At 42.9% G+C, this 24,787-nt stretch overlaps 2 protein-coding genes across 3 annotated transcripts in view; both read left to right on the top strand.

The window, feature by feature from the left end:
* The first annotated feature begins 4,165 nt into the window (after nucleotides 1-4,165).
* LOC144687796 (transmembrane protein 17-like) lies at nucleotides 4,166-11,159 on the top strand. Its single transcript, XM_078554301.1, has 4 exons — nucleotides 4,166-4,283; nucleotides 5,515-5,618; nucleotides 6,350-6,463; nucleotides 10,602-11,159. The coding sequence occupies exons 1-4, from the start codon at nucleotides 4,166-4,168 to the stop codon at nucleotides 10,899-10,901; spliced, it is 636 nt and encodes a 211-aa protein (XP_078410427.1). The 3' UTR covers nucleotides 10,902-11,159.
* Nucleotides 11,160-16,814: 5,655 nt separating this feature from the next.
* LOC144687791 (uncharacterized) overlaps nucleotides 16,815-24,787 on the top strand; it is a 235,143-nt gene continuing 227,170 nt past the window's right edge. For both annotated transcript variants that reach the window (XR_013578209.1, XM_078554295.1), the window contains exon 1: nucleotides 16,815-16,921. The gene's annotated coding sequence lies outside the window, so the exon portion shown is untranslated. The remainder of the gene's footprint in view (nucleotides 16,922-24,787) is intronic.

The following is a 24,787-nucleotide window of genomic DNA, read 5'->3' as shown; positions in this document are numbered from 1 at the left end:
TGGGACTGAAGTGCAAACAAAATAGTAATAAAAGATTTTTTAAATAACTAAAAAGGGAGTGCAGCCTAAGACACCCTATATACGCATGGTCCACGGACTCCACAAGACCGCAAAAAGGGCATGTGTCCCGGGAGTCCGTGAACCTAAACATCCTCCTATTGTAGGGGACTGCTGCATGCAACACCCTCCAACCCAGGTCCCCGATAGAAAGGGGGAGAACTCCTCCGTAGAGGGCCTCCCATCGGGGGCCTCCGCCGCCGGACGGCAACAAGGCACGCCAGGGCGTGTCCGGGCGGCGGACCAGGGCGAGAAAATGGAAGGTGTGCAGCAGCAGTCCATACAGAAAACCCCTCCGCACCGTGCCAAATGGCACGGAGGGCATGTCCCCGAGGCGGCTCATATTATTGCGGGGCACCGGCACCCGAGGGAGGGTTCGGGGCTTGGGGCCAATGTGGAATTCCGTCCGAACAGGGGAACGTTCAGCCGGAAGATCACCGCGCACCTGGGCCACCTCGAGACCTAAAATGACTTCGGGTCCGAGCACGACCGTTTTTAGGTCTTGGATGGCATCGGCTGTGACCTGGACACTCACTGACGCGCGGCGCGCCAACTCCTGCGGGAGCATCCAGCCCAGTCCTCCGCCACCCAGCACGTCCCCGACCCTGGTCACCCCGGCAGCCACAGCCCTCCTCTCCGCCAGCCACTGAAAGGGACGGAGGGGCGGATTCCTGAGCAGCGGCTCTCTGATGATAGCCGCTACTCCTGACGGGGGAGAGCTGCGTCGCGTGGCGACCACGTTCCAGACTTTGATCAGGTCCTGGTAAAAGACGGGCAACACCTGGAAGGAGCCGAGGCCCCTCTGATCTACAAACAGGAGCTGCACGTCATAATTCAGGCCGTGCACCTGGCGGAAGAAATACGTCGCCAGGGCACACCATCTCGGAGGAGGCTCGACGTAAAGGTATCGCTGTAGGGTCTGAAGACGGAAAGTCGCCACCTGCGTGCGTAGGCACACTAGCGCCTGACCGCCCTCCCTAAGCGGGAGACTCAGAACCTCAGCAGCGACCCAGTGCAATCTTTTGTCCCAGAAGAAGTCGACTAGCATTCTCTGGATTTTCACGACAAAGTCCGGGGGAGGGGTCAAAGTGACCAGCCGATACCACAACATGGCGGCGATCAGCTGGTTTATGACGAGAACTCGACCCCGGTAAGACAGCACTCGGAGCAGTCCTGTCCAGCGCCGCAGGCGAGCGGTGACTTTCGTCTCCAGTTTGTACCTGTCTGAGATTGGCAGATGCCTATTTAAACATTAATTAGGGTTCTATGCTTATTTAATGGCTCAAAAACCTTTTCATTTTCAAATCAGTCACAAAAATCATGAGTAGAGACAGTGGAAATAAAAAGCAGGAGAGATGTAAAATGAGCTGCAATTGTTTTACACTTGCACAAAGTCAAAATCACTCACCCTGAGTGAGATCCTCTTGAACATTTTAGAACTTTTAGCTGCTGGGCTGGAACTCTCATTGTTTCTGAACTCCTCACTTCCACCCTTGATGCCTCGTCCCCATTCAAATGATCACTCTCATCATCCATTCCTCCAATATGGTCATTACCTCCACTTCCTTAAGTGTAGACTTGGACGTATACAAAGGGCAACTAGTTTAACATTCCGAATATCTGAACCACTTCATGCAGCATTGGGTTCTGCCCATGTCTGCCATTCATCCTGGAATGCAAAGATAACACCTGGCTGCTTTTTTGTATTGCAAATTGCCGCCTTAAAACCCTCTTCTCAGTCATCTCCACCCTTACCTCTAACAACAACTGCAAGGAACTCATGGACTTATTTGGATGATCTCAATCTAGGTGATAATCAGCTATTTCTGCTTCTTCCCTCCCTAGTCCTGAACTTTGCCTTGTTTCTCTCCTGACTCCCCTCATGCCCTTTGCAAGCTCACCTTGCCCATAAGACCCATCTCTTGCTGCCTCAACCCTATTCACAATCTTCTAGCTACCAAGCTTCACTTCTTTGTTCTCACAATAGCTGATACTGTTAATGGTTCTTTCTCCTCAGGTTATGCTCCCCCTCCTTGAAATCTGCTATCATGACCCCCCATCAACAAGTCAACCTTGACCCCTTTATTCTTGCAAACTGCTGTCCCATCTCCAGTCATCAAACATGTTGTTACCTCCCATCTTTCCCAGAACTCCATGTTTGAATCCCTGTAATCAGCTTTCTGCCCTGTCACAGTAAAAAAACGGCTCCTATCAAAGTCTCAAATGACAACCTATGTGACTGTGCCAATAGTAAACTATCATCCTTCTTAACCTGAAATAAAAACAGAAAATTCTGGAAAAACTTAGGTCTGGTAGCATCTGTAGAGAGAGAAATAGAGCTAACATTTTGAGCCAAATGACTTTTCTTCACAATCGTTTGACTGGAAACATTAACTCTGGTTCTTTCTCCACAGATGTTGCCAGACCTACTGAGTTTTTCCAGCACTTTCTATTTTTATTTCAGATTTCCAGCATTCGCAGTCTTTTGCTTTTATTTCAGTCCTTAACCGGTTTTCAGTCTTTGACATGGTTGACCATAGTGTTTTCCTCTGTCTCCCATCATTGTCTGCTGGGTGGGACTGCATGGGCCTGGCTCCATTCTTATCAATCCAGTTGAGGCAGAGGGACATTTGCAATGGCTTCTCATTCCAGTGATTTTACTCCTGGTGTTGCCCAAGGATCTATCCTTGATCCTCTCCTATTTTTCATCTACATGCTGGCCCTCAGTGACATCATCCAAAAACACAATTTTAAGCCAAAGAAAGCTTAGTTTGGGTTGGGTGCAGAGGTTTAAAGGTTAAAAATCAGATTTTGGACCTAAAGCTGCCTCAAAGCTACCCACTTTACCTGAGGCTGAAAGTGGCCTGGGAAGCTAAACTACTCCAAGGAGGTGTGTTGTACCTTAAATATGATAATGAAGCTCCGAGCCTCATTGTCTTCCAGCTTTTCAACTTTAACTCTGGTTACATCCAGATAAAGACTTGGTGTATTTGGGAGATGAGTGCCTCCTGGCTCCAGTGTGCCTGTCTAAGGATTCCCTGTGATTGGGCACCCCAACCCTCGCTGATCTTCACCCCCCTGGATTCTGATCTATTCCCCCAGTTCTTTGATTCCTCCTTCCCCAGGCCTCACATCATGCCAAAAACAAAGCCTCAGACCACCCTGGCCTCCAATTTCCCTCCCAAGCCCACAACCTCTTCCCACCATTGGGGCCCCTGGATTGACAGCCCATTCAGGAGATTATTCATCTCCTCCCTCCCCAATCCATCCCTCCTGATCAACTCCCCATCCCCCACTTCAGATTGCCAATCAGACTTGGTTTCCGGTTGGGGAAACCAATCAGTGACATTGTGCACATGCTGTGGAGTTAAAATTCCACACCATGCGAGAGAATCCCAACTTCTGGGTTCACAGCATCATTTGGACCCGCCATCACTCCAGACTGTTCAGGGGGTGCCAGATTCCCATGTATGCTGGCAACACCAAGTTCTACCTCAACACCACCTCTCTTAAACCTGTCACTGTCTCTAAATTCTCAGATTGCTTGTCTTGCTAGATGAGCAGAGATTTATTCCAACTAAATATTGGGAAGATGGGAGAATGCACTGCCTGATGGGGTGGCAGATACAGATTAAATAGGAGCCTTCAAACAGTAATTAGATAAATACTTTAAGGAGAAAAAAATTGGTAATAGGACAAATGAGATTGTTCTTTGTAAGAGCCAGCACAGGGGCTGAATGGCCTCCTGTTCTATACTATTCTATGATTTTATAAATTTATAAGTTATAATAATTTCATTCAATGATTACTATAACTACATTTCAAAGATAATTCTAATAAGTATTCCAACAATCTCTTCATTAATGAAAGCTATATGAAGAGTAAAGAGCTTGCTTAATATTGAAAGAAACAATTATTTTAACAGGGTAAATTTAGTGAACATAATACATACTGTGATAAGGACTCTGACAAATACTTCACAGTGTGAGTGTTGATGTATGTCTGGTCTTTCGGCCCCTGTTCCGGAAGATTGATGTATTACTACTGACCAGATGGTGCTGGGATTGTGAAGGACTTAACGCGGATGGAGCAGATTCCTCTACCAGCTATGTCTCTGCACTCTTCTCTGCCTCATAATATCCGGCAGAGTCTGACAAACTTCAGTGGATCTCTTTTCATCAGCAATAAAACTCGAGACTGTGGCGATGGTCATCACAATATTCCAGGTAAGGCACTTGAGTGGGAAATGCAGTTTAGACATGTAACAACCAGCAATAACTCAAAACGTGACAGGCTTACAGCAAGACTTCCTATGCACAGTCCTAGCAATAGCCCAAAGACTGACAAACACAACAGAGTATAACAAGGAACTCCCATATAATGTTGGCAATAATCCAAAGATCTTCTGACAGCATATGTTTACACAGGAAGTTACAATACCAGCAATAACTCAGAGTGTGTCTACTATGGGGAGCTCCATACATAGTAATAGAAATAACAATCCTAAGAGCTATAAATAGGATATAGCACCGGCAATAACTCAAGATTGTCAAAAGCTAAGTAGCCTAATACAAGGATATCAGAGATATAACACTACCAGCAACCCAAAGTCCTATAAGTTTTATGTTAACACTGCAATATATATTGCAGTTTTCACATCATAGCAATGGTATTGTAAAGATAATGCTAGTACTTGCAGTAACTGCCAAGTACAAATTCTGTGCAACACTATAGAGATGTGTTAAAATGCAAGCAGCAACAAAGACTTATAACTAAAAAGAAAGGAATAGCTTAATTTCTATAGTGCCTTTCATTTCCTCAATGTGTGTCTCAAAGTGTTTAACAGCCAATTAATTACTTCTGAAGTATAGTGGCTGTTGTTTTATAAGCAGATTCAGCAGTCTTTTTCTGAACAGCAAGGTCTCACAAATAGCAAATGATATGTGGTTAGTTCACCTGCTTATTATGATTGAGGGATGAATGGTCACTAGTTACCACATTATCTTACAAAAATACTTGTATAATGTGTTGATAAACTGGAAAAGCTTCCAGAATAGGTTAGCAATAAGTAATGCCATGGGACAATTGGCAGGAGTTACTACACAGGCCTTTTCCTTCAGGCTGTGGGTTTTAAACTCTGCTTGATTTTTTTGTTTATCTGCCACATAAAAGAAAATATGCTTTGATTTATTGAATAGAATTGTTTGTAAAAGACTATTAAATGGTTTGAGACCTCGGGCACAGAGTAAACGACTCTAGTTATATTAATAGCTGTTAGTCACCTTTCACTGACTTTCCTCTTCCGTTAACACTTATAATTGAGACTTGTTGACTGTGCAGAATTGATATGTGTTCAGATTTACAGCTAAAATTATCTTGGCTCTGTTAAGCTATTCTACTAATTACCACAGTAAAATGTTTAATGATTCACTGAATTGAGCTGTTTTCTGTTAATAGCTAATGAGATGGTGTCCAGCCTACCTTTACAGATGGCACTGTATTTCAATGTCATCTTCTTTCCATTTTGGTGGGCGTCAGAAGTGGCCATGATCCAACTTAAGGTGAAAATTTGTTCTGAGTGTGTACTGACACCATTGTGTTAGCCAATGTGATGGAGGCAAGTGGGGCTTGTGGCAGGATTCAAAGGAACCAGCCTATTTTACAACATCAAGGTCTATTAACATCTACAACAACGTCTCCTAATAAAAACAGGTGTTGCTCCAGAAAAATGCAGTGAGTAAGGCCTATGTCTTCTGTAGTTGATGTTTTGATTAGTTAAAGGTCTTTCAGGCTGACAGCATGATACATTACAGTCATTGAGTGTTGAAGAGCCATTGAGACAGGTCTAATTTACACTGAATTCCCAATCATAATGGCTACCGCATGGAAGTGCCAAGTGGAGGTTAGATACTACTCCAGTAAAGATAACAGTGGTCAAGAAATTAGTTCAGACTGAGTGTTTTGGGGGAGGCCATTGGGAATAAGGGAGGAATCAGGATAGGCGATCCGGTGAGGGGGGACTTGTGATTAGGAAGTAGGGAGATGATTAGGAGAGGGCCAAATTAGGGCCGGTAAAGGCATTCAACACTGTACATTGTTAACCTAACATTGGAGCTCCTCCATTTGTCTGACTGAAGACATTAAGTGTGTAGCAATATAAATATTTCTCATTTTTGCAGTTAACCTGATTAAGATTCTTCTTACCTCTGATTAATAGATCCCCCCATTGAATTACATTGAACAGTTATGTACTGACTGACCTCTGTTTCTCCTCATTCCCTCCCTGGAGCAGTACAGCATGTTACCAGGATACTATCAGTGGCTGCTGTTGGCAGCTGTGATAATTCTCACACTAATTGAATGTGTCCGACTTTTCCTAGGCTATATGGGAAACTTGCAAGAAAAGGTGAGTGAATTAGAAACAACAAATTACCGCAGGTGTCAGCATATAAGTCAACCTCTGAAGTCTCCAAAAATCATTCCAAATGCAGGGTTCACCGAGTATAATTTGTGAACCACCAGTGTGGGCGGTTGTCATTTTGAAATCTGAAAAAAGAACATAACTCATATTAAATTAACGTGGCACGATTTATTGAATAAACCACAATAAAAGCAGTTTAAAACCCAAGAAATTCATTGCCTTTAGCATTCGACGCAAAGAGTTCATCAAATTCATTCTGAGTCACTTTGGCTATGATTTATTTGTGTTGCCTTCACTCTGAGAATCATCCCTCCGCAACAAGTCATCTTCCTCTCCATCGATTTGGATGTTCCACATTTTTTTGAATGATCTGATGACAGTTTGTGCACTAATAACACCCCACGATTTGATGACGTAACCGCACAAAACATCAAGCAGGGCAGAGTGCGTATTTTCACACTTTGTGAAGGTTCTTTTTCCATCAACCATCCACCTATTCCATTTGGCACGAACATGATCCTTGAATGGCTTATTGAGGCACACGTCCAAAGATTGAACTACAGATGTTAGAACTCCTGGGCCGGAATATTTCGCTCATCGGGCGGGTGCGTGCCCAACCTGAACGAGTGAGCGTCCGGACATCTTCATGCACTTGCGCAATATTTCGGTCAGTGGGCGCGCGCGGGAGTTGGCAATGCACCTGCCGACAATTAACAAGCCTATTCGGGTCATCAAAGTACCAAATAAATGTAATTTTTTGCTGCCCGTCCAACCTTAAGGTTGCAGGCAGGTGAAAAGGACAAGCAGCCTCTGCATTTTTTAGGAAACCTCATCCACAGGCGGAATTAGGTTTCCAACAACAATTAAAAATAAAATAAAAATTTTAACTTTTCATTAATAACATGTCCCTGCTCATGTGACAGAGTCACAGGGGTGGGGACATGTTTTTTTAACATTTTAAAATTCTTTATTTTTTATTTTCATAAATCTTCATCTGCCTCAGGCAGCTCTGTGCCTCAGGGAGATTTCCCTGCGCGCATGCATGAAGTTCCCCACTTGCCCTCCTCCCCACCCCACACAGGCAACGCTGCAGCGCATGTTTCACGCTGGGTGGGCCTTAATTGGCCTGCCAGCGTGAAATTGCGATCGCAGCCGATCGCAGGCAGCAGTCAGCTTCCTAATCGCGCCCGCCCGACGAGGACAAAATCCTGACCCTGATATAACTGAAATGTGGGCATTATTTCTCTGCAGGAGCCTCTTCATCTTATCGGTTATATGGGATCTCAACATGTCCCACACTAATAAGCTGCATCCTTTATTGGTCCATAACTTCACTGCATTCTCATCCATCCAATATTGTCATGAACATGAGCAAAATCTCCTACAGAGATTGATTTTCAGCATGGTTTCATGTTTGAAAATTACCATTGGCTTTAATTTGGTTCCGTCGGCCATGCAGGCTAGTACCACCATGAATCGTGTCTTCTCATGTCCTGTGGTTTTTACTAGAACTGTGTTTGAACCTTTCCACTTCACTGTTCGGTTTCTGGGCATAGTGAAATTCATGGGTGTTTCATCCATGTTGCCAATATGGCATAATGTGTACTTGTGTTTTGCTGCTGTCTGATGATGAATTGCTGGAAACTGGGTGAATTTGATATTTCTGTCTTTTGGTAGTTTCTGAGCGATTTTGGTCTTCTGCCTCAACACTAGACATTTTTGCTCCATAACTTGGCTACACTAGCTAGCTGTCGCTCTGAGATTTTTGCTGGACTTAGGGTTTGGTTTGGCCCACTTAAGTGCATGTATACACATTGCATTTCTGGTGATGATGAAACCATTCTGATGATTTGAGGACCTATTCCAATACCTGCTTCTCAAGATCAGGCCAGTGGCAGGTCCCTGTTCTCATGGTGCATTTGGTCTTGCACATCTTCTCCAGGGTGGGTAGCTTCTTCTTCCATTCTTGCACCAGATTTTCACTAACACCAAATTCCCTCGCTGCAGCACAGTTATTTGACCATTGAGCAAATGTTATTACTTTTAGCTTGAAACCAGCTTCATACTTAATTGGTTTTGTTGGAAGACTAATTTCTCTTCGTCACCCACCCCATGGGATCTGCTCTGTGTGGGCATGTCTTAAACTCCTATGCATCTTCTTCACAACATGGTCTAGATGGCCTGCTCGATCTTTTGTGCCCAGTAATAAGTAAAACATGCATTTGTGGGGCGAAAAATTGAGGCTGACTACTAATGCGAGTAAAACATGTCATGGCTGAAAAGGGTCGACTTATACGTCGAGTATATGCAAAAACATGATTTGTGGAGTCATAAAAATGGTGTTATCTTATACACCGGGTCGACTTATACATCACAATCTACAGTAGCTGAAAATGTTTTTCTCTGGGTACCGTGCCAATGGATCATTGGGTGAGTGCTCCACTTGATATACCAGGTGCTCCCCAATTTAAGGGATGTATGCCTATGTAAGAGGACATGATCAGGCTCAGCTAGGATATTCATCAAGTGTGGCTACTGGAGGAAGGACAGCCAGTGCCTGTAAAACAGTACCTTAGCATGATTATACATCTTCAAGGGAAGAAGGGGTAGGTGTTCTCATAATTTCATGCGTCATTTAGTAGTTTTATTTTGCTCCAAACACTAAGGCACCATTTCCAAATTGGAGGGCCATAGAGCAACATCCTCTTAGGCCTCTGCTGAAACTGTTCAAAAGCTGAGGGACAAGAGGAGCAGCGAAGAATTCCTCAGAAACCTAAGTCATCTCCTCCTCTGTTGGAAGATACAAGCTCATCCTCAGTGGAGCCAAGCAAAATAGGAAGCACATCAAGTGGAGAATTGTATTACTCTGTTACCTTGAGGCATTAATGAGACATCCACAGTCATGCAGAATATGATAAAAGAAAATCACCTAGTATAAAAAAACTCAGAATATACAAGTTAATTCGACCTACACCAACCATCAACCAACATAAAATGCTAGCCTAATGATATATATGTCTTTTTTAAAATATAAAAGAGGTCTCACATGACGTTTAGTACCCTGAAGAATGTCTAATTTTAGAGGTATGCAGTTTACAATGGTTACAAGATAAATCAGGATAATTTTGATAAAATGGAAAATAATTGAAATAACGTAGTCAGCATCTGAAAGAGAAAATGATGTTGTTTGGGGAATTGTTTTTCATCAATCTGTTCTTTAATTTAAACATCTAGCCTTCCAGATTTCTCTCTCTTCAATGTAATGAAGTTGTATCATGTGAATTTATAATTGATTCCAGTGTTGTTTTTTTTAAAGAAAACATATGTAAGGATACATCTCAGTTTTTCAGTTAACTCTGAATGAGATTCTCCTCAATCCCGATTGACAGATTAAACTGGGTGGCCACTACAAGGATCTATTATCTGAAAAGGAAGAATTGTAGGGCTACAGGGAGAAGGCTGGGGATTGGCACTAGGTAAATTCTTCCTTCAGAGGGTCAGCACAGGCTGAATGGCCTCCTGGTGTGCTGTAACCATTCTGTGATTTTGTATTGGCCTTGGGTGGGGTGCAATCAAATTCACCAGAATATCACCAGATCTCCAAAGATTATATTATTACCAAAGATTGCCTAAAATAAGCTTGTATTCCTTGAAATATTGAATGTTGAGGGTGATTTCAATCAGATTTTTTGAATTTTGAAAGTAATTAATTATGTAGATAGAAAGAAACATTTCCATTGCTGGAGTCTAGAACCAGGGGACATCAGCTTAAAATAAGAGCCAGGCCATTCGAGAGAGAAATTAGGAAACACTTCTTCATGCAAAGGCTGGTCAACGTGTAGAGCTCTCTCCCACAAACAGCAGTAGATGTTAGCTCAAATAATCATTTTAAATCTAATATCAATAGATTTTTGCTATCCCAGAGCATTAAGGGATGTGGAACGAAGATGAGCTGATGGAGTTATGATACAGATCAGTCAAGATTTCAATGAATGACAGATCAGGCTTGAGAGGACATATTTGTTCGTACATTCCCATAGCCTAACTTTGAAGAGTTTACGAGTTACTGTCATTATCATTGTGTGCTAGCTATTGATTCTGCCATTTGGATTTTTACCTGCAGCTGCCAGAGTTAGCTGGATTTTGGTTGCTGTCCTTTACCATCCAGCTGCCTATTATTCTCTTCCTCCTCACTGATGAATCCATCATCATCTTACCACTGGAGCAGGCTGTTCATATTCTCTACTTCACCTTCCTGGTTTTTGAATTGGTTGCAGCATTCCTGGCCCTAAGGGAAATGACAAACCACTTGGCCACACGCTTCTATCTCCAGCAGTTTCAGAAGACAGAATGTCCACAACCACACAGCAGATGCCCAGAAACTGGTATTCCACGTGGGAGGGACTCCATTTCCAATGTTTAGTGAGGCAACAACCTCCAAGTGTATTGAATCTTCCAACCATGTTAACCATCAGATCCAAGCCCATCAGTATTTCTGTGAGGTTGCACCAATGCAAAGGTCCAGGCTTCTGCGCAATTGTTATCAGGTGAAGGCTATGTAAGAGAATTGATGGTCCTTCCTGCATAATATAGAGTGCTTCATTAGCTGAACAGGGCTGGGAAAGAGTTAAGGGTCTGTGCCATTAATGTACAGGAAACTGCCATTATAGTTCTTTTAAAATAAAACAACTCCAGTTTATTTGTGAACCTTAAGTTGCTTGTGTTGTGTGCCTGAATTTTATTTTTGTATATTGAAAACATTTTCCCAGTTTCCTCCCTTTGTTCTACCTCTTCCTGTGCCATTCCAGACAACTATTCAAGCTTGTAAAAGTTTATCAGCCTAGCTCGATCCTGAAACAAAAATTGCTGGAAAAACTCAGCAGGTCTGACAGCATCTGTGGAAAGGAAGACAGAGTTAACGTTTCGAGTCCGTAACTTCTGCTTATTTATACATTTTCTAGAATTATTCATTGGAGAGCATTTAGCAGTATGTACTCTCAACAACTTTTCAAAAATGTCCTATCAAAGAGACATTGGTCTAGTCTCTCGGCCTCTATCTCTGCTGCACCTTGTTAACAATTTTAACACTGTCAGGTACTTCAAATGGTACAAGAAACGTAACTTACTGCAGTTGGATCAATTATAGAAACAACTGAAATGATTAAACTCAACGTACAAGAAGTAATCTGAGTAATTCAGAATGTAAACAGGGTAAAATGTACTGGGATAGATTTTCCTCCCTTTCTTTGCACAAGTTTGGGCAGTCAGTTAATAGAGTGTCACTGTCCAATAGTCCCAGCGGGAAACTTGGTCCGTTTTGTTTTGTAAGCATTCAGCCAGTGGGTTGCAGCATAAAACAAACCCTGTTGGCTATGAAATGCTGCAATATTGGGCAGCCCAGCCAGCTCGTATGGGCCAGATGAATGTAGACGTGTGGGAGGGACAGTGAGGGAATCTGAAGCAGCAGCAGTCCAGCCTGGTTTTGTGGAGTCCAGAGGCATCCCACAGATATAAACGCAAACTTATCTATTGACACCTCATCGGCTGGACCACTATCTGATACCAGCAGGAACAGCACAGCTCACACACTCTACCCATACTCTCCTAAAATGGAACACGAGATCCTGTGTTCATCATAAAGACCTGCTTTGCATTTTAAATGGGGACACCACCTGACTCTGGCTGCCTAGCAGTGAGCCCAGGGGAAGATTGTGGGAATGGGGTGGTAAATTATTCAATTTTTAGGGTGCTACTGCCCTGTTTCTGCCAGGCAAGAGGCCTCAAAATCTACCGCATGGTTTAAGCAAGAAAGGCATTCACTTAACAGGAGGTATTCACCTAACAGAGGTGAATTCAACTGGTGAAAATAATTTTCAATCTGTGTTCACTGAAAAGTTATTGCTGAAATTGAATTAGCTGCCCTTTCATGATTTTTAAGATTTCTGTTATGTCTGGGTAAGCTATTTCGCACTGTTTTTGCATCCATCTTTTGTACATCTTCTTGGGGTGAAACACAATAGGGAAGAAATTCAACTGAGTGCAAGAAACTGGGCTCAGCTTTCATAACTAAGAGTACAGCATAACCTCAAAAATTTATCTTCAAGCCATCCTAATTTGTAGAGTCTTTCATCATCGTTGGGTCAGTATATTGGAATTCTTTACCTGACACATTGTGGAAATATCAATACCACGAAGACTGCAGAGGTTCAAAAGAAGGGAATGAGAGATGGACAATAAATAAGGCCTAGTCAATGAGGCTCACATCCCAAAAGCAAGTTTTTTTTTAAAAGATCAGATGAAACCAGACCCAGCATTCTCAGACAGAGGGCAGATGAGAAGAAAAACAGGCCTAGTAATCCCATACTGAGAGGACCAGGCAGGTGAAACTCAACCTACCATCTCCTACACTGAGAGGACAAGCAGAAGATACCTGACCCAGAATCCACACACTGAGGACAGGCAGGTAAAATGTGGACCAGCTTTCCCACAGAGAGGTTACACAGATGACTTACTTTCAAAATTCAGTCAGTCAATCAGCCGTCTTCATATAGCCTCTGGAATTACATAAATCTAGAGGGACTTCCAAGCCAGGGGAATAGGAGAAAATATATTTCAAGAAAGGAGTTTTAGAACAAAAGTAAAGGTCAGCAAAATAGACCGCAGCAGTGTTTATGATTGTGGGTATTCCATGAAGGTTGAACAAAGTCTCACATTTCAAAATAAAATTTGCATTCAGATACTGCAATGTGACACCCACAGTCAAACATTTGTCTGAAATACTTACAGTCGGAAACTTCAATGTGGTATCTACACCCCAATAAAAAAATTAGTACCCTCCTCATCCCCTCACCTTTCTATTAGCACAAACCAGGACAATAACGAATCAGCAGCCCATTGTATACTCGCCTGATGTTCTTCTTCATAGAAATCAAACTTGGGACAGAAAGTAAATTGGCAGCTTCTCCATTTTTACATCCACTCAAAACAAACTTCACCCTCTAAGTATCTTCTGATTTGTTCAGCAACATTATGATCTACATATATATTAAAAGACTTATGTACGTATAGCATTCACTTCCTATCATTATCACACTTAATTCCTCTCACATTTCAGATGTCATACAATAATATATTCCCAGTTCATCATGAGCAAAATCATGTGAGATCTACTATAATAAAATGAAAGCTTTGTTGTAATTGTACGCACATGCCTCTGGATTGTATGCATTACCTTTTTGTGCGTGGTGAGGCTGCTGGCCCTCTGAGCTTCTGCCTGCTGTCTACTGCAAGGCAGCAGCAGGCCCCATCATGGCTGCCATCTGCCTTTGCCATTTGTGCTCTGCAAGCTGCTCCCGCCTCATGGTAACTCTTGACGTCACAAATCGGGTGTTAAGCTCGCCTCTGGCCCAATTAGGGCACTTAGCTTTCAAAATAGCATTGTGTGAGCAACACAGTTATAACACTGGGTTGGGACCTGGACATCATCCAGGCGTCAGGTCCCATTTTGAAAATCAATCCTCTATTATCTGTAAGTTATGAAATCTGAGCCGAGTTTCATCCACTCAGTTGAATTTCTTCCCTATTGTGTTTTACCCCAGGAAGATATACAAAAGATGGATGCAAAAACAGCGCAAAATACTGTCATCCATAATATATGCCTCTCATATGTCAGATATCACACACCAAGCATCACACTTCAAAATGTTGCACTTGGTTACAGTCGCTGATTGTCTCAAAGTCAGAAAGTTGCTTTGGAATTACTTCTGATTGCCTTTAGAAAATTCTAAGTATCGGACTTGCCTATTGTGAGCAGTGACCTTAAATGAAGACTAGCAGAAAAATATCACAGCTGTGCTCCTGACCCCAGACTACAAACAATGTTATGGGAGACCTGTTAGAAAATATGAGCTAGAAATCTCACAGGGCAAAAACTCTTTTTGACAAGACCTATTTCACTTTGACCTGATGTGCTGCTTCCTCTCCCCGCATTCCACCATTGACAACAATACCTTCAGCTGACATGGTCTGCACTCTGAAACTTCCTCCCTAAATCTTTCAGCATTACTGGTTTGCTGTTTGCTGAAGAAATGCTTCTAAAATGCCTATCCTGTCTACTTATGTGTCTCTCTCCTCCCTTACTCTTATACTGCTGCTTGATGCCCATTTTCCCTATTTTTCTTTTGTGATGAACCTTGAAATACTTCTGTCATATCTGGGTAAGGTATTTTGCACTGTTTTTGCATTCATCTTTTGTATATCTTCCTGGGGTCAAACACAATAGGGAAGAAATTCAACTGAGTGGATGAAACTCGGCTCGGATTTCATAACTTACAGATAATAGGGGATTGATTTTCACATCGGGAACAGGAACCTGACGCCTGGATGATGTCCAGGTCCCAACCCAGTGCTATAACTGTGTTGCTCACACAATGCTATTTTGAAAGCTACGTGCCCTAACTGGGCCAGAGGCGAGCTTAACACCCAATTTATGACGTCAATAGTTACCAGGAGGCGGGAGCAGCTTGCAGAGCACAAGTGGCAAAAGCAGATGGCAGCCATGATGGGGCCTGCCACTGCCTTGCAGTAGACAGCAGGCAGAAGCTCGGAGGGCCAGCAGCCTCACCATGCACAAAAAGGTAATGCATACAATCCAGCGGAAGGTCCCCCAAGTCCCCAAGAATTTCCATTCCATAAAAAAATCCTGCACTGCTGCCTGCATTGAACCTGACAAATGTATGCACCAACAAAAACAGAAAATGCTGGGAATACTCACAGGTTATGGCAACATCCGTGGGGAGGATCAGTTAATGTTTCAGGTCGATGAAAGATTGTTTCAGTTCTGATAAAAGGTCATCGACCTGAAACATTAACTCTGTTCCTCTCCACAAATGCTGTCTGACCTGCTAAGTATTTCCAGCATTTTCTGTTTCCATTTCAGATTTCCAGCATTCACAGTATTCTGCTTTTCAATAACTATGCAGCAGCCTGTTCAAGTTTACTAACTTGCAGATTGAACATTCTGTCCTCGCCCTCCCTGGCTTGTTAATGAGCTCCTCAAGGAGCTTGAAAAGTCATTAACTGGAGGTGAGTGGGTTCCCGATTCCATCTCCCACCCTCACTTTGAAAATTAGAGTGTGTACTGGGGGCATCGGAGCCCAGAGACCCTTCCTGGAAACACAAATCTTGACCGCACCTGTTTCTGACCCAACCGACAATTGAAAACCTCACCCTATGTATTTTTTTCCGTTGTTGTTGACTACTTTCCTGCTTGACAGATCACTCATCGTTCATTGAACTGTGAATGAAGTTCTTCCTAATATGTTTTAAAACTTACTTTTTATTAAGTGAAATTTATGCACAAAAGTTCAAGAACTTTAAATCCGTGGTAGCTTAAAGCAGCCACAGAAATCGAAAGCAGCAATGTATATGAACATACAAACATACGATTTAGGAGCAGGAGTAGGCCACTCGGCCCCTCGGCCCCTCGAGCCTGCTTCGCCATTCAATAAGATCATGGCTGATCTGAATGTAACCTCAACCCCACATTCCTGCCTACCCCCGATAACCTTTCACCCCCTTGTTGATCAAGGATCTATCTAGCTCTGCCTTAAAAATGTTAAAAGACTCTGCTTTCACCATCTTTTGAGGAAGAGAGTTCCAAGGACTCACTCTAAGAGAAAAAGTTTCTCCTCATCTCTGTCTTAAATGAGCGACCCCTTATTTTTAAACAGTGACTCCTAGTTCTAGATTCTCTCACAAGAGGAAACATCCTCCCTGTCAAGACCCCGCAGGATCTTAAAGGTTTCAATTAAGTCACTTCTTACTCTTCTAAATTCCAGTGGTTACAAACCTTACCTGACTGGCCTTTCCTCATAAGACAACCCGCCCATTCCTGGTATTAGTCTAGTAAACCTTCTCTGAAATGATTCTAATGCATTTACATCTTACTTTAAATAAGGAGACGAGTACTTTACACAATACTCCAGATGTGGTCTCACCAATGGCCTGTATGATGTTCAGTATTTTGCTTTTGCAGGGGCTCTATCTGTTTCCCCAGTTGGTTCCTTTTATCAATTCAGCTGCTGTCTGTTGTAATTCTCAGTTTTCCCACTAGAGTATAATGTTGTTTGTGGTAACCTCTCAGTCCCTCCAGATTGCAGGTTGTTGAGGTTTGGATGGAATTCTTTGTGGCCATGGTTGTAATTCTGAGCTGCACCAGCAGAGTATGTTCTGGTCTGTAGCTGTGGATTTTTGTTTGTTTTGGGAGCTGAAGGCTGTTTCATGTCCCTCCTCTCTTGGATCTCTTCCAGCACAAAGTAGGTTGTCCCAGGTTTGGCCAGTCTGGGAGGGGGTGAAGGGTCAGCGGCAGGCAGGTGGCAATGGTGGAAGGTGGAGGAAGGCATTGAGAAGGCTGCAGTCCAGGGGAAGCGTCACGTTTCTCAGGTAAAGGCAATTAAAGGTAACGGGGGGATGAGTTTGATCAGAGGGACAGGGCTGTGTTTTGGGGGACGGGGACGTTGGATTTGGACTTTCTTGATTTTCCTTGTCCCCTGGATAAGGAAGTGAAGTTTGGGCAAAAAGGTAAAATGGAAAGTTTGCAGTTTGGAAGCTGGTGTGGGAAGCAAATGTGTTTTTGTTTTCTCTTCTTTGGTAAGTCTGGAAACTGGAGCAGTCCCGGGCTCTGGCTTTTCTGCTCCTTCTCCTGGTGACTCGGGGCGGACAATCTCCGCCTTTCCCTCCCCAGCCGGAGCTCTCTCATCCCGGGCACCCAAATGGCTTTTATCCCCCTCCCAGTGAGAGTGGATGTGAAAGGCCAGAGAAAGGGAACGAGCACTGAGTCGGCGGCAGCGAGAAACTTTAGTTTTTGTGGGGGGTTTTTTTTGAAGTAATTTTCTTCCCTTTGTTATGTTGGGTTTGCGTTTCAGATAAAGCCAGACTGCAGCCTGTCAATACTGGGAGCAATAAATCAGTCTGTGCCATGGCCAAGGCGTGTTCCTAAAGACCGCATTCGCCCACTTTGGGATTTTTTTTTCATACAAGGTCTTGGTGTTCAACAAACTGACATCAATCGGTAGTGTGTATGAAGAAGGGCTTCTCCCTCTCTCCCTTTCTCATCCCTCCCCCATTAAAGGGAATAGTCACTATTGTATTGTTCTGGGACTTGCAGCAGATTGTAGCTTTAGGGCACGTATGTAACCTGTCTATAATCCTAAAATACACGGTAATAGTTCGGTAATGTCTCTGTTTTTCAGAATGTTGAGTAGTTCGTGTGATTTAATTTTATTAAAAGCTATTTTCTTGTGCTGAGGCAGAAGTGTAGGGGGGGGTGGGGGGGCAGGGTCTTGTTTTGTAACTTGACCCAATGTAAATCAGAGCAGTGTATTCTAAAACCATTCTTGGGAGGTGGTGGGGGAGGAATTAGATGTATGGTTTCCTCTGGATTTTGAGATTTGTGGATGGGATTAGGTAAGGGAGTTTTGTTTGGTGGGGTGAATCACAGCCTATTTTTCTTAATATCCTTCACGAGACAGTGTTGTTGTTGCTGCCTCTATTCAGGGTAAGTCCCTTGACCAAGCCTTTCCCTGTGTTTCCAGTTGTTTAATGAAACCACGAATAATGTCATGCTTTAAATCCATTGTATTCTGGTGACTGGGCAAGAGGTTTACTCCCCTTGTGATGTGTTTGTGTTTTGGGGTGGTTAATGGTCTTGTGATTTATAGTGTGATCCTCTCTGTTACAACCTTGTAAAAGGTTGCTGCCTGTATTTTGCCAAAAAGTGCTGTCACTTGTTGTATGAGTATCTCGCCCTAACAAGACAGTGCATTTTACTCTGCTTTACCAAACAATCTTGTGCTGAATAACTGAGCCATGCAAACCAAGATGGCCAAAAGTTTGATCCTTAGTTTGTCCTGAGTTAGCTGAGCAAGGCTGTGATTGGAGTCCAACAGTTGAATTCTTGAGTTAGACGGGGAAAAATCAACCAGGGGAAAAAAACAACCTTCTGATGGGTGATCCCCCCCTTGATGCCTCTACGTGTAGATCTAGAGTTGGCTGTGACACTCCTGTTGTCAAATAACCACACTAGACTTTTATGTAATGGATGAAAAGCAAAAGAAAAACTTGCATTTATGTAACTCCTTTCACAACCACCAGACATCCTGAAGTGTTTTACAGCAAATGAATTTCTTTTGAAATGTAGTCACTGTTGTAATGTAGGAAACGGAGCAGCCAATGTGCGGACAGAAAGGCCCCACAAACAGCAAAGTGATAGTGTGCAGGTCAAATGGCAAGGTACATGAGGGTCAGCATACCTCTGCAGGGAGTCAAAAGCTCCAGGAAAGGAAGAGGGGGCAGAAGGTTAGCAGGAAAGATGGTTTGTATTGCCATTGTGTGTTACTGTCTATAGCAGAGACTGATAACAGCTTTGATATTTGTCCACTGCATCTGTAACAACTGGGAACTAAAACTGCTGTATCACTTCAGATTCTGTGTAACTGGTACTGATAACACGTAATGTGTAGCTCTCTGCAAATGGGATAAATGGAGGAAATTTGAAGTCATTTGGATAGTGAAATTATAAAATAGTTACCCTGCATTGCCACAGAGCAGGAAGGGTGTTTGGTACATTGCAGCAGTATTACAAATGTTGGGCAGGATTATTAACCACTAATGCCATTTTAATATTCCTTATTTCTTGTTTTCCTTGTTCAGCTTTTATTGGGTGACTGCTGATCATTTTGAAATGGAAGTTTTATTTAAAGGTGCAGCCTACTGAAGAATCCATAGACCCGTCAAAGTGGCAGATTCCTGCTTTCATCTATTCTGTTTCGAGAAGGTGCTGAATGGAAACAGGAGGGGGTTACTAGGCCATGGTATATGTTTCCTGTGTCTACTTGCTGAGGATTATTAGTTACAAAAGTGAGAGCAGGTTATTGGCTGGCCAAGCACAGGAGCAGGAAGACCTGTAAAAGGGCAGAGAAAGTGAAAGAAAGATAATTGTATCTGACACTTTAATTGCATTGTTTTTAGTAATGTTGGCAGTGGCAGTTGTGGATCTGATAGGTTTGGTCACTTATAATTAAGGACACTTTTTGTGTGCATCACAAGGACCTGGCTGAACAACATTTTTCCATGAGCAGTCATATATTTGGCAACGGAAGATACCGAGTTCTGCTACTCTGCCTTTATTGAGGGTGCTTTTATCTTGTGGGTGTAACCACACTATACACGTAAGCTAATCTATGTGTTTCTATGGGTACTTTTAAGGATAACTATGAAGAGAAATTGATGAGTCGGTGTGAAATCAGCCAGCTGTAGCATCAAGTGAGACACACAAATATCAGTGTCAACTGTCATGCCTAAAAGTGGCATAAAAACTGTTGTGGAAACACTTGTGTTACTCTCTGTTGTGACGGGAGGGTTCCCTGGTGGATTTTACCAGTCAGCGTGAAATAAATTAGTTCCTTGTGCCATCCCATGTCAATCCCAGCCTCCTATGGTAAAGTATCTGTGTCATGCCTTCCACTGATGACCTGAATGTGGTGGGGATCTTCCCATAAGGAAACTATGGGCACAGACTCAGTCTTGTTGCTCTTCAACAGTGAGCTCTGGTTTTGTTCCACTTTTTTTTTTGCTGATTCACTTGTTCTATGGGGCATGAGTGGAATATTCCAGCTCTTCCTGCGTACATTCAAACACCTGGTAATTCACGCCTGGTGAGCTCTCAGTCTCAGCTGTATCATATTTCAGGGTGACGGCCAAGCCCATTGTCACGCAGTTTGACAGAGAAAGGGAATTTGGAGAAAAGGTCACTGCATGAGGCTCATGTGCACTGGTGAGCAGCCAGCGTTCGAGCTGAGGCAATCTATCTTCTCAGGTGAGGTTGTACAGAAGTTTTTGGTGGTCCTGAAGTTTTGTGATACACTCTCCAATCGCTGTTCTTGTAAGACAAGTGTGCTCACTGAGACTGATGATTACTAGAAGTGAAGGGGGAAGGAGTTTTGTAGAAAAGGTTGGACACAGGCTGAGCATTTTTAATGTAAGTAATGCAGCACTTCTTTCTAACAACTTATCACAATAGAATTGGGTGTTTCCAGCTTTAATGTTCTCTTTTTCCTGTTTTGTATCTGGTGCACATTTGAAAGCCGGAGTACAACAGAGTTCCTCTTGTTTTTGCGCAGTGGTGACTAGCTATTATAGATGTTCTAATGTATATTCACAATTACAGGAAGTTTCACAGCCCTCTATTGGGTGACAAAGCGACCTGCAGAAGTGGAGGGGCCTCCATAAAATACCATAGTTTACAGTGAATCCCTGCAACAGCATTGTTAGACTGCTCACCATCTTGGTGTCCTATTTGACCCTGAGATGAGTTTCTAACCACATCTGCTCCATCAGCAAGGCTGCTTTCTTCCATTCCTGTAAAAGTGCCCATCTCTGCTCTGGCTCATCTGCTGCTGGAATCCTCATCTATCCCTTTGTTACCACCAGACTTAACAATTCCAGTGATCTCCTGGCTGCCCTCCCATTTCCACCTATCATAAACTTGAACTCATCTAAAACTTTGCTGCCTGTATCCCAACTTTCACCAAGTTCTGTTCACCCATCAACCTGGCTAACCTACACTGATTCCTGATCTGGCAACACCTTGTTTTTAAGTTAAATTTCTCCATTGCCTCATCCCTCCCTATCTTTATAACCTCCTCCAGCCCTACAACTCTCAAGTCTCTGCCCTGCTCCATTTCTGGTCTGTGTGCATCACAATTTTAATTGATCTGCCATTGGTGGTTGTGCCTTCTGCTGAATAGGCCCTAAGCTCTGGAATTCCCTCACTAAACCTCCCTGCCTCCCTTTCCTCCTTTAAGATGCTCCTTGAAACCTACCTCTTTGGCCGATCTGATGGTCAGCTGTCCTAATACCGCCTCATGTGGCTTGGCGGCAAATTTGGTTGGATAACGCCCAGGTAGTCTGATTAACAATATAGTTTCTATGTAGAGCTCATATCCTGTATATTATTGGCCAGAAAGCTTTCGTTCAGCTGAGGAACTTGTGTTGTTTTACTTACACACCACGTGCTTCATAGCACTTCAGTTATGCCAAGGAGCCTTTGTAATACGATGACTATAGAACCTGAAGCTAACACTCCCTTCTTACAAAAGGAGTTGTCTAACAGATAAATATCTGGAAATGAATGGGGAATACACGAAATCTCTGGCCTTTGGATGATTGTGGAGGAGAGTACTCTAAAGAATGTTTTCCCCTCCCAGTGTGAGATCGGTGAGTCACTGCTGCTGATCAAGTTGAACTTGTGCCCATCATAATGTTTTAGTTCACCTACACACTGTGTTTCCATACCTGGTAACTCCAGGATATAGATGCTAACAAGATCAGAGCGACGTCTCCTGACTGTGTCCTGGCATTTTTGTTTGCAAACTTTACGAAGTTTGCAAATGAAATAACTGATTTTTGTGCTGTAAAATTTCTGGAGGGCTGTATTTGAACAAATGAAAGTACATGCTGTAAGCATGTTTTTCTGAGGTAAAAGTTTACCTATTAACTTCTTCTAGTTCTAGGGTATTTGTTGATTGTGAGGGGATTCTTTTGTACATGGTGGGGAGTTGGTGGAGAGGTTGTGATTCTATTCACCACATAACTTTCCCATCTTTTATTGTCCAATTTGTGACATGCTCTGAGGTATTTTCCATTAACTAAGGAGTGATGTATAAATGTATCAGAGAACTGCTGACATGATAGGAATCCATCCACTTGTACTCTCATCAAACAGGGGCAACAAAGGGGTCAGCAGAGTGTGCACTAGTGCTGCTATCTGGCTGCTTCCCCCAGGTTGAGCTAAAGATTGGATATTGGATTTAACTGTACTGGATAAACTTCTGGTTGGGTGCTTATTTAAAATATTGCAATCTCTTTGTGGTACTTTGGGTGTATAGGGGGCGTGCTGGGACCCCACTGCTCCCATGGAGGAATGAGTGACATTAGGTGTCCTTGTATTAATGACTGGTTAAACAGAATAATGGATTTGAATTGCATTGAAGAGTTTGGAGAGTTATTCTGATCACCTTAGGGTGAGTTACAGATTGGAATCTGACTCCGATATTCAGATGTTATTATATAATGTACTCGATATCCAGGAGTGAGTTACTGTAATCTAATCACAGGGTTTGGCTAGTGTCTTAAACATAATCACAGAATTTTAACGGCACAGAAGGAGGCCATTCAGCCCATCCTGTCTACACCGGCTCAACAAATGAGCATTATGACCTACTGCCTTTTTCCCGTACCCTTGCACATTAATTGAATGGAAACAATCATCCAATGCCCTCTTGAATGCCTCGATTGAACCTGCCTCCACTACACTTCCAGGCAGCGCATTCCAGACCCGAACCACTCGTTGTGTGAGAATGTTTTTTCTTATGTCACATTTGCTCCTTTTGCAAATCACTTTGAATCTGTGCCCTTTTGTTCTTGATCCTCTTACAAGCGGGAGCAGCTTCTCCCTATCTACTCTGTCCAGCCCCCTCATGATTTTGAACATCTCTATCAAATCTCTTCTTTGCTGCCTTCTCTCCAAGGAGAACAGTCCCAACCTCTCCAATCTATCCTCATAGCTGAAGCTTCTCATCCCTGGAACCATTCTTGTAAACCTCTTCTGCACTCTCTCCAATGTGTTCACAGCCTTCCTATAGCTGTACACAATACTCCAGCTGAGGCCTAACAAGTGCCCATGACTGAGTAAACTGTGACAGAGCGGCTGGGAAAGCATTACCTGTATATGTGGAATCACAGGCACCCAAGTTATGAGTAACAGCAAAAAAATGGATATAGTAAGGATATTGGTCCAGGGAGGGTGTTTATCTCGTGGAGGGAGATGAATTGGGAAAGTCACTACAAGCAGTGTTGAGACATTTGATATGGTTAAGGCCTGAGGATGGTTGGCTGGCTGCCTCTTGGCTGAGGGAATTGTGTATGGTGTGGGAGGAGAGACCTGAATAAAAGGAGGAGAGATAAGTTTGCTGTAGTCAACCATGTAACATTGTTGTACTTTGCTAAACAGGTGTTCAGAGTTGGGGTGAGAAGTCCAATATATGGACTTAGGTCACAAATTAGCCATGCTCTCTCTCAAATAATTACCAATTAGTTCCACTTCCCTGCTTGTTCCCCACAGCCCTGCATACTTGACCTTTTCAAATATACATTCAATTTCCTTTTGACAATTACAGTTAACCCTGCTTCCACTACCCCTTCAGCTAGTGCATTCCACACCATCATAACTTGCTGAGTTTTTTTTTAAATCATTCAACTTTCCCCTGGCTTTTTTTGCTAGTTGTCTTAAATCTGTATCCTCTGGTTACTGACCCTTCCACAAGGGAAGACAGTTTGTCCCTATCTATCCTTTTGAAACCCTTAATGATTTTTAATACCTCTATTAAATCTCCCCTTAGTCTTCTTTACTCTATGGAGAACAAGTTGACAGGGTCTTGTTGTCCTGTAAATGAATGTGTTTTCTAGTTGTGGAAAACCTCCAGCACTAGCCATCCAGGGAAGGTGGTGGCATAGTGCCATGGGGACGTGGGTTCGAATCCCACCATGGCAGATGGTGAAATTTGAATTCAGTAAAAAATCTGGAATTAAAGGTCTCATGATGACCATGAAACCATTGCCAATTGTCGTAAAAACCCATCTGGTTCACTAACGTCCTTTAGCAAAGCAAATCTGGCCTACGTGTGATTCCAGACCCACAGCAATGTGGTTGACTCTTAAATGCCCTCTGAAATGGCCTAGCAAGCCACTCAGTTCTCGAGGGCAATTAGGGATGGGCAATAATGCTGGCCCAGCCAGTGACACCCAAAAAATCTGTATTTAAAGGACATTGACACTGGGCTGAGAACTTAACAGGGAGAGGTGGGGCTACGAGCATTCTGCAGTTATAACGAGGGTGTGGGACTTGTATGTTACAGCAAGACATGTGCATCATGTTTCAGTTAATGAAGGAGCAGTAACCTGGGTGATAGCTTATTAGTTTCTCCATTAATGAAGGTGTGGGCTGTGCAGGGTATATCCACTAATGTATGTAATCGAGATGTTTCCTCAAGTAAGTAATGCTCCAGCAGTGGGTAACTGAAATAATACAATGATTTAAATACCCAATGTTTTTAGAATATTTTATTTTGCTGCAGATACGTTTAAAGTTAGAAATTGTTTCTGTTAATTTCTTGAAATGTAATTTTGATTAAAGTGGAAAAAATGAATTTAATGAACAACCTTGAAAATGGTGGTTGGTATTGTAGGGCC

Source organism: Cetorhinus maximus, chromosome 12 (assembly GCF_964194155.1).
Source record: "Cetorhinus maximus chromosome 12, sCetMax3.hap1.1, whole genome shotgun sequence".
NCBI classification, from domain to species: Eukaryota; Metazoa; Chordata; class Chondrichthyes; order Lamniformes; family Cetorhinidae; genus Cetorhinus; species Cetorhinus maximus.
This window is presented reverse-complemented; position numbering and strand designations above follow the sequence as displayed.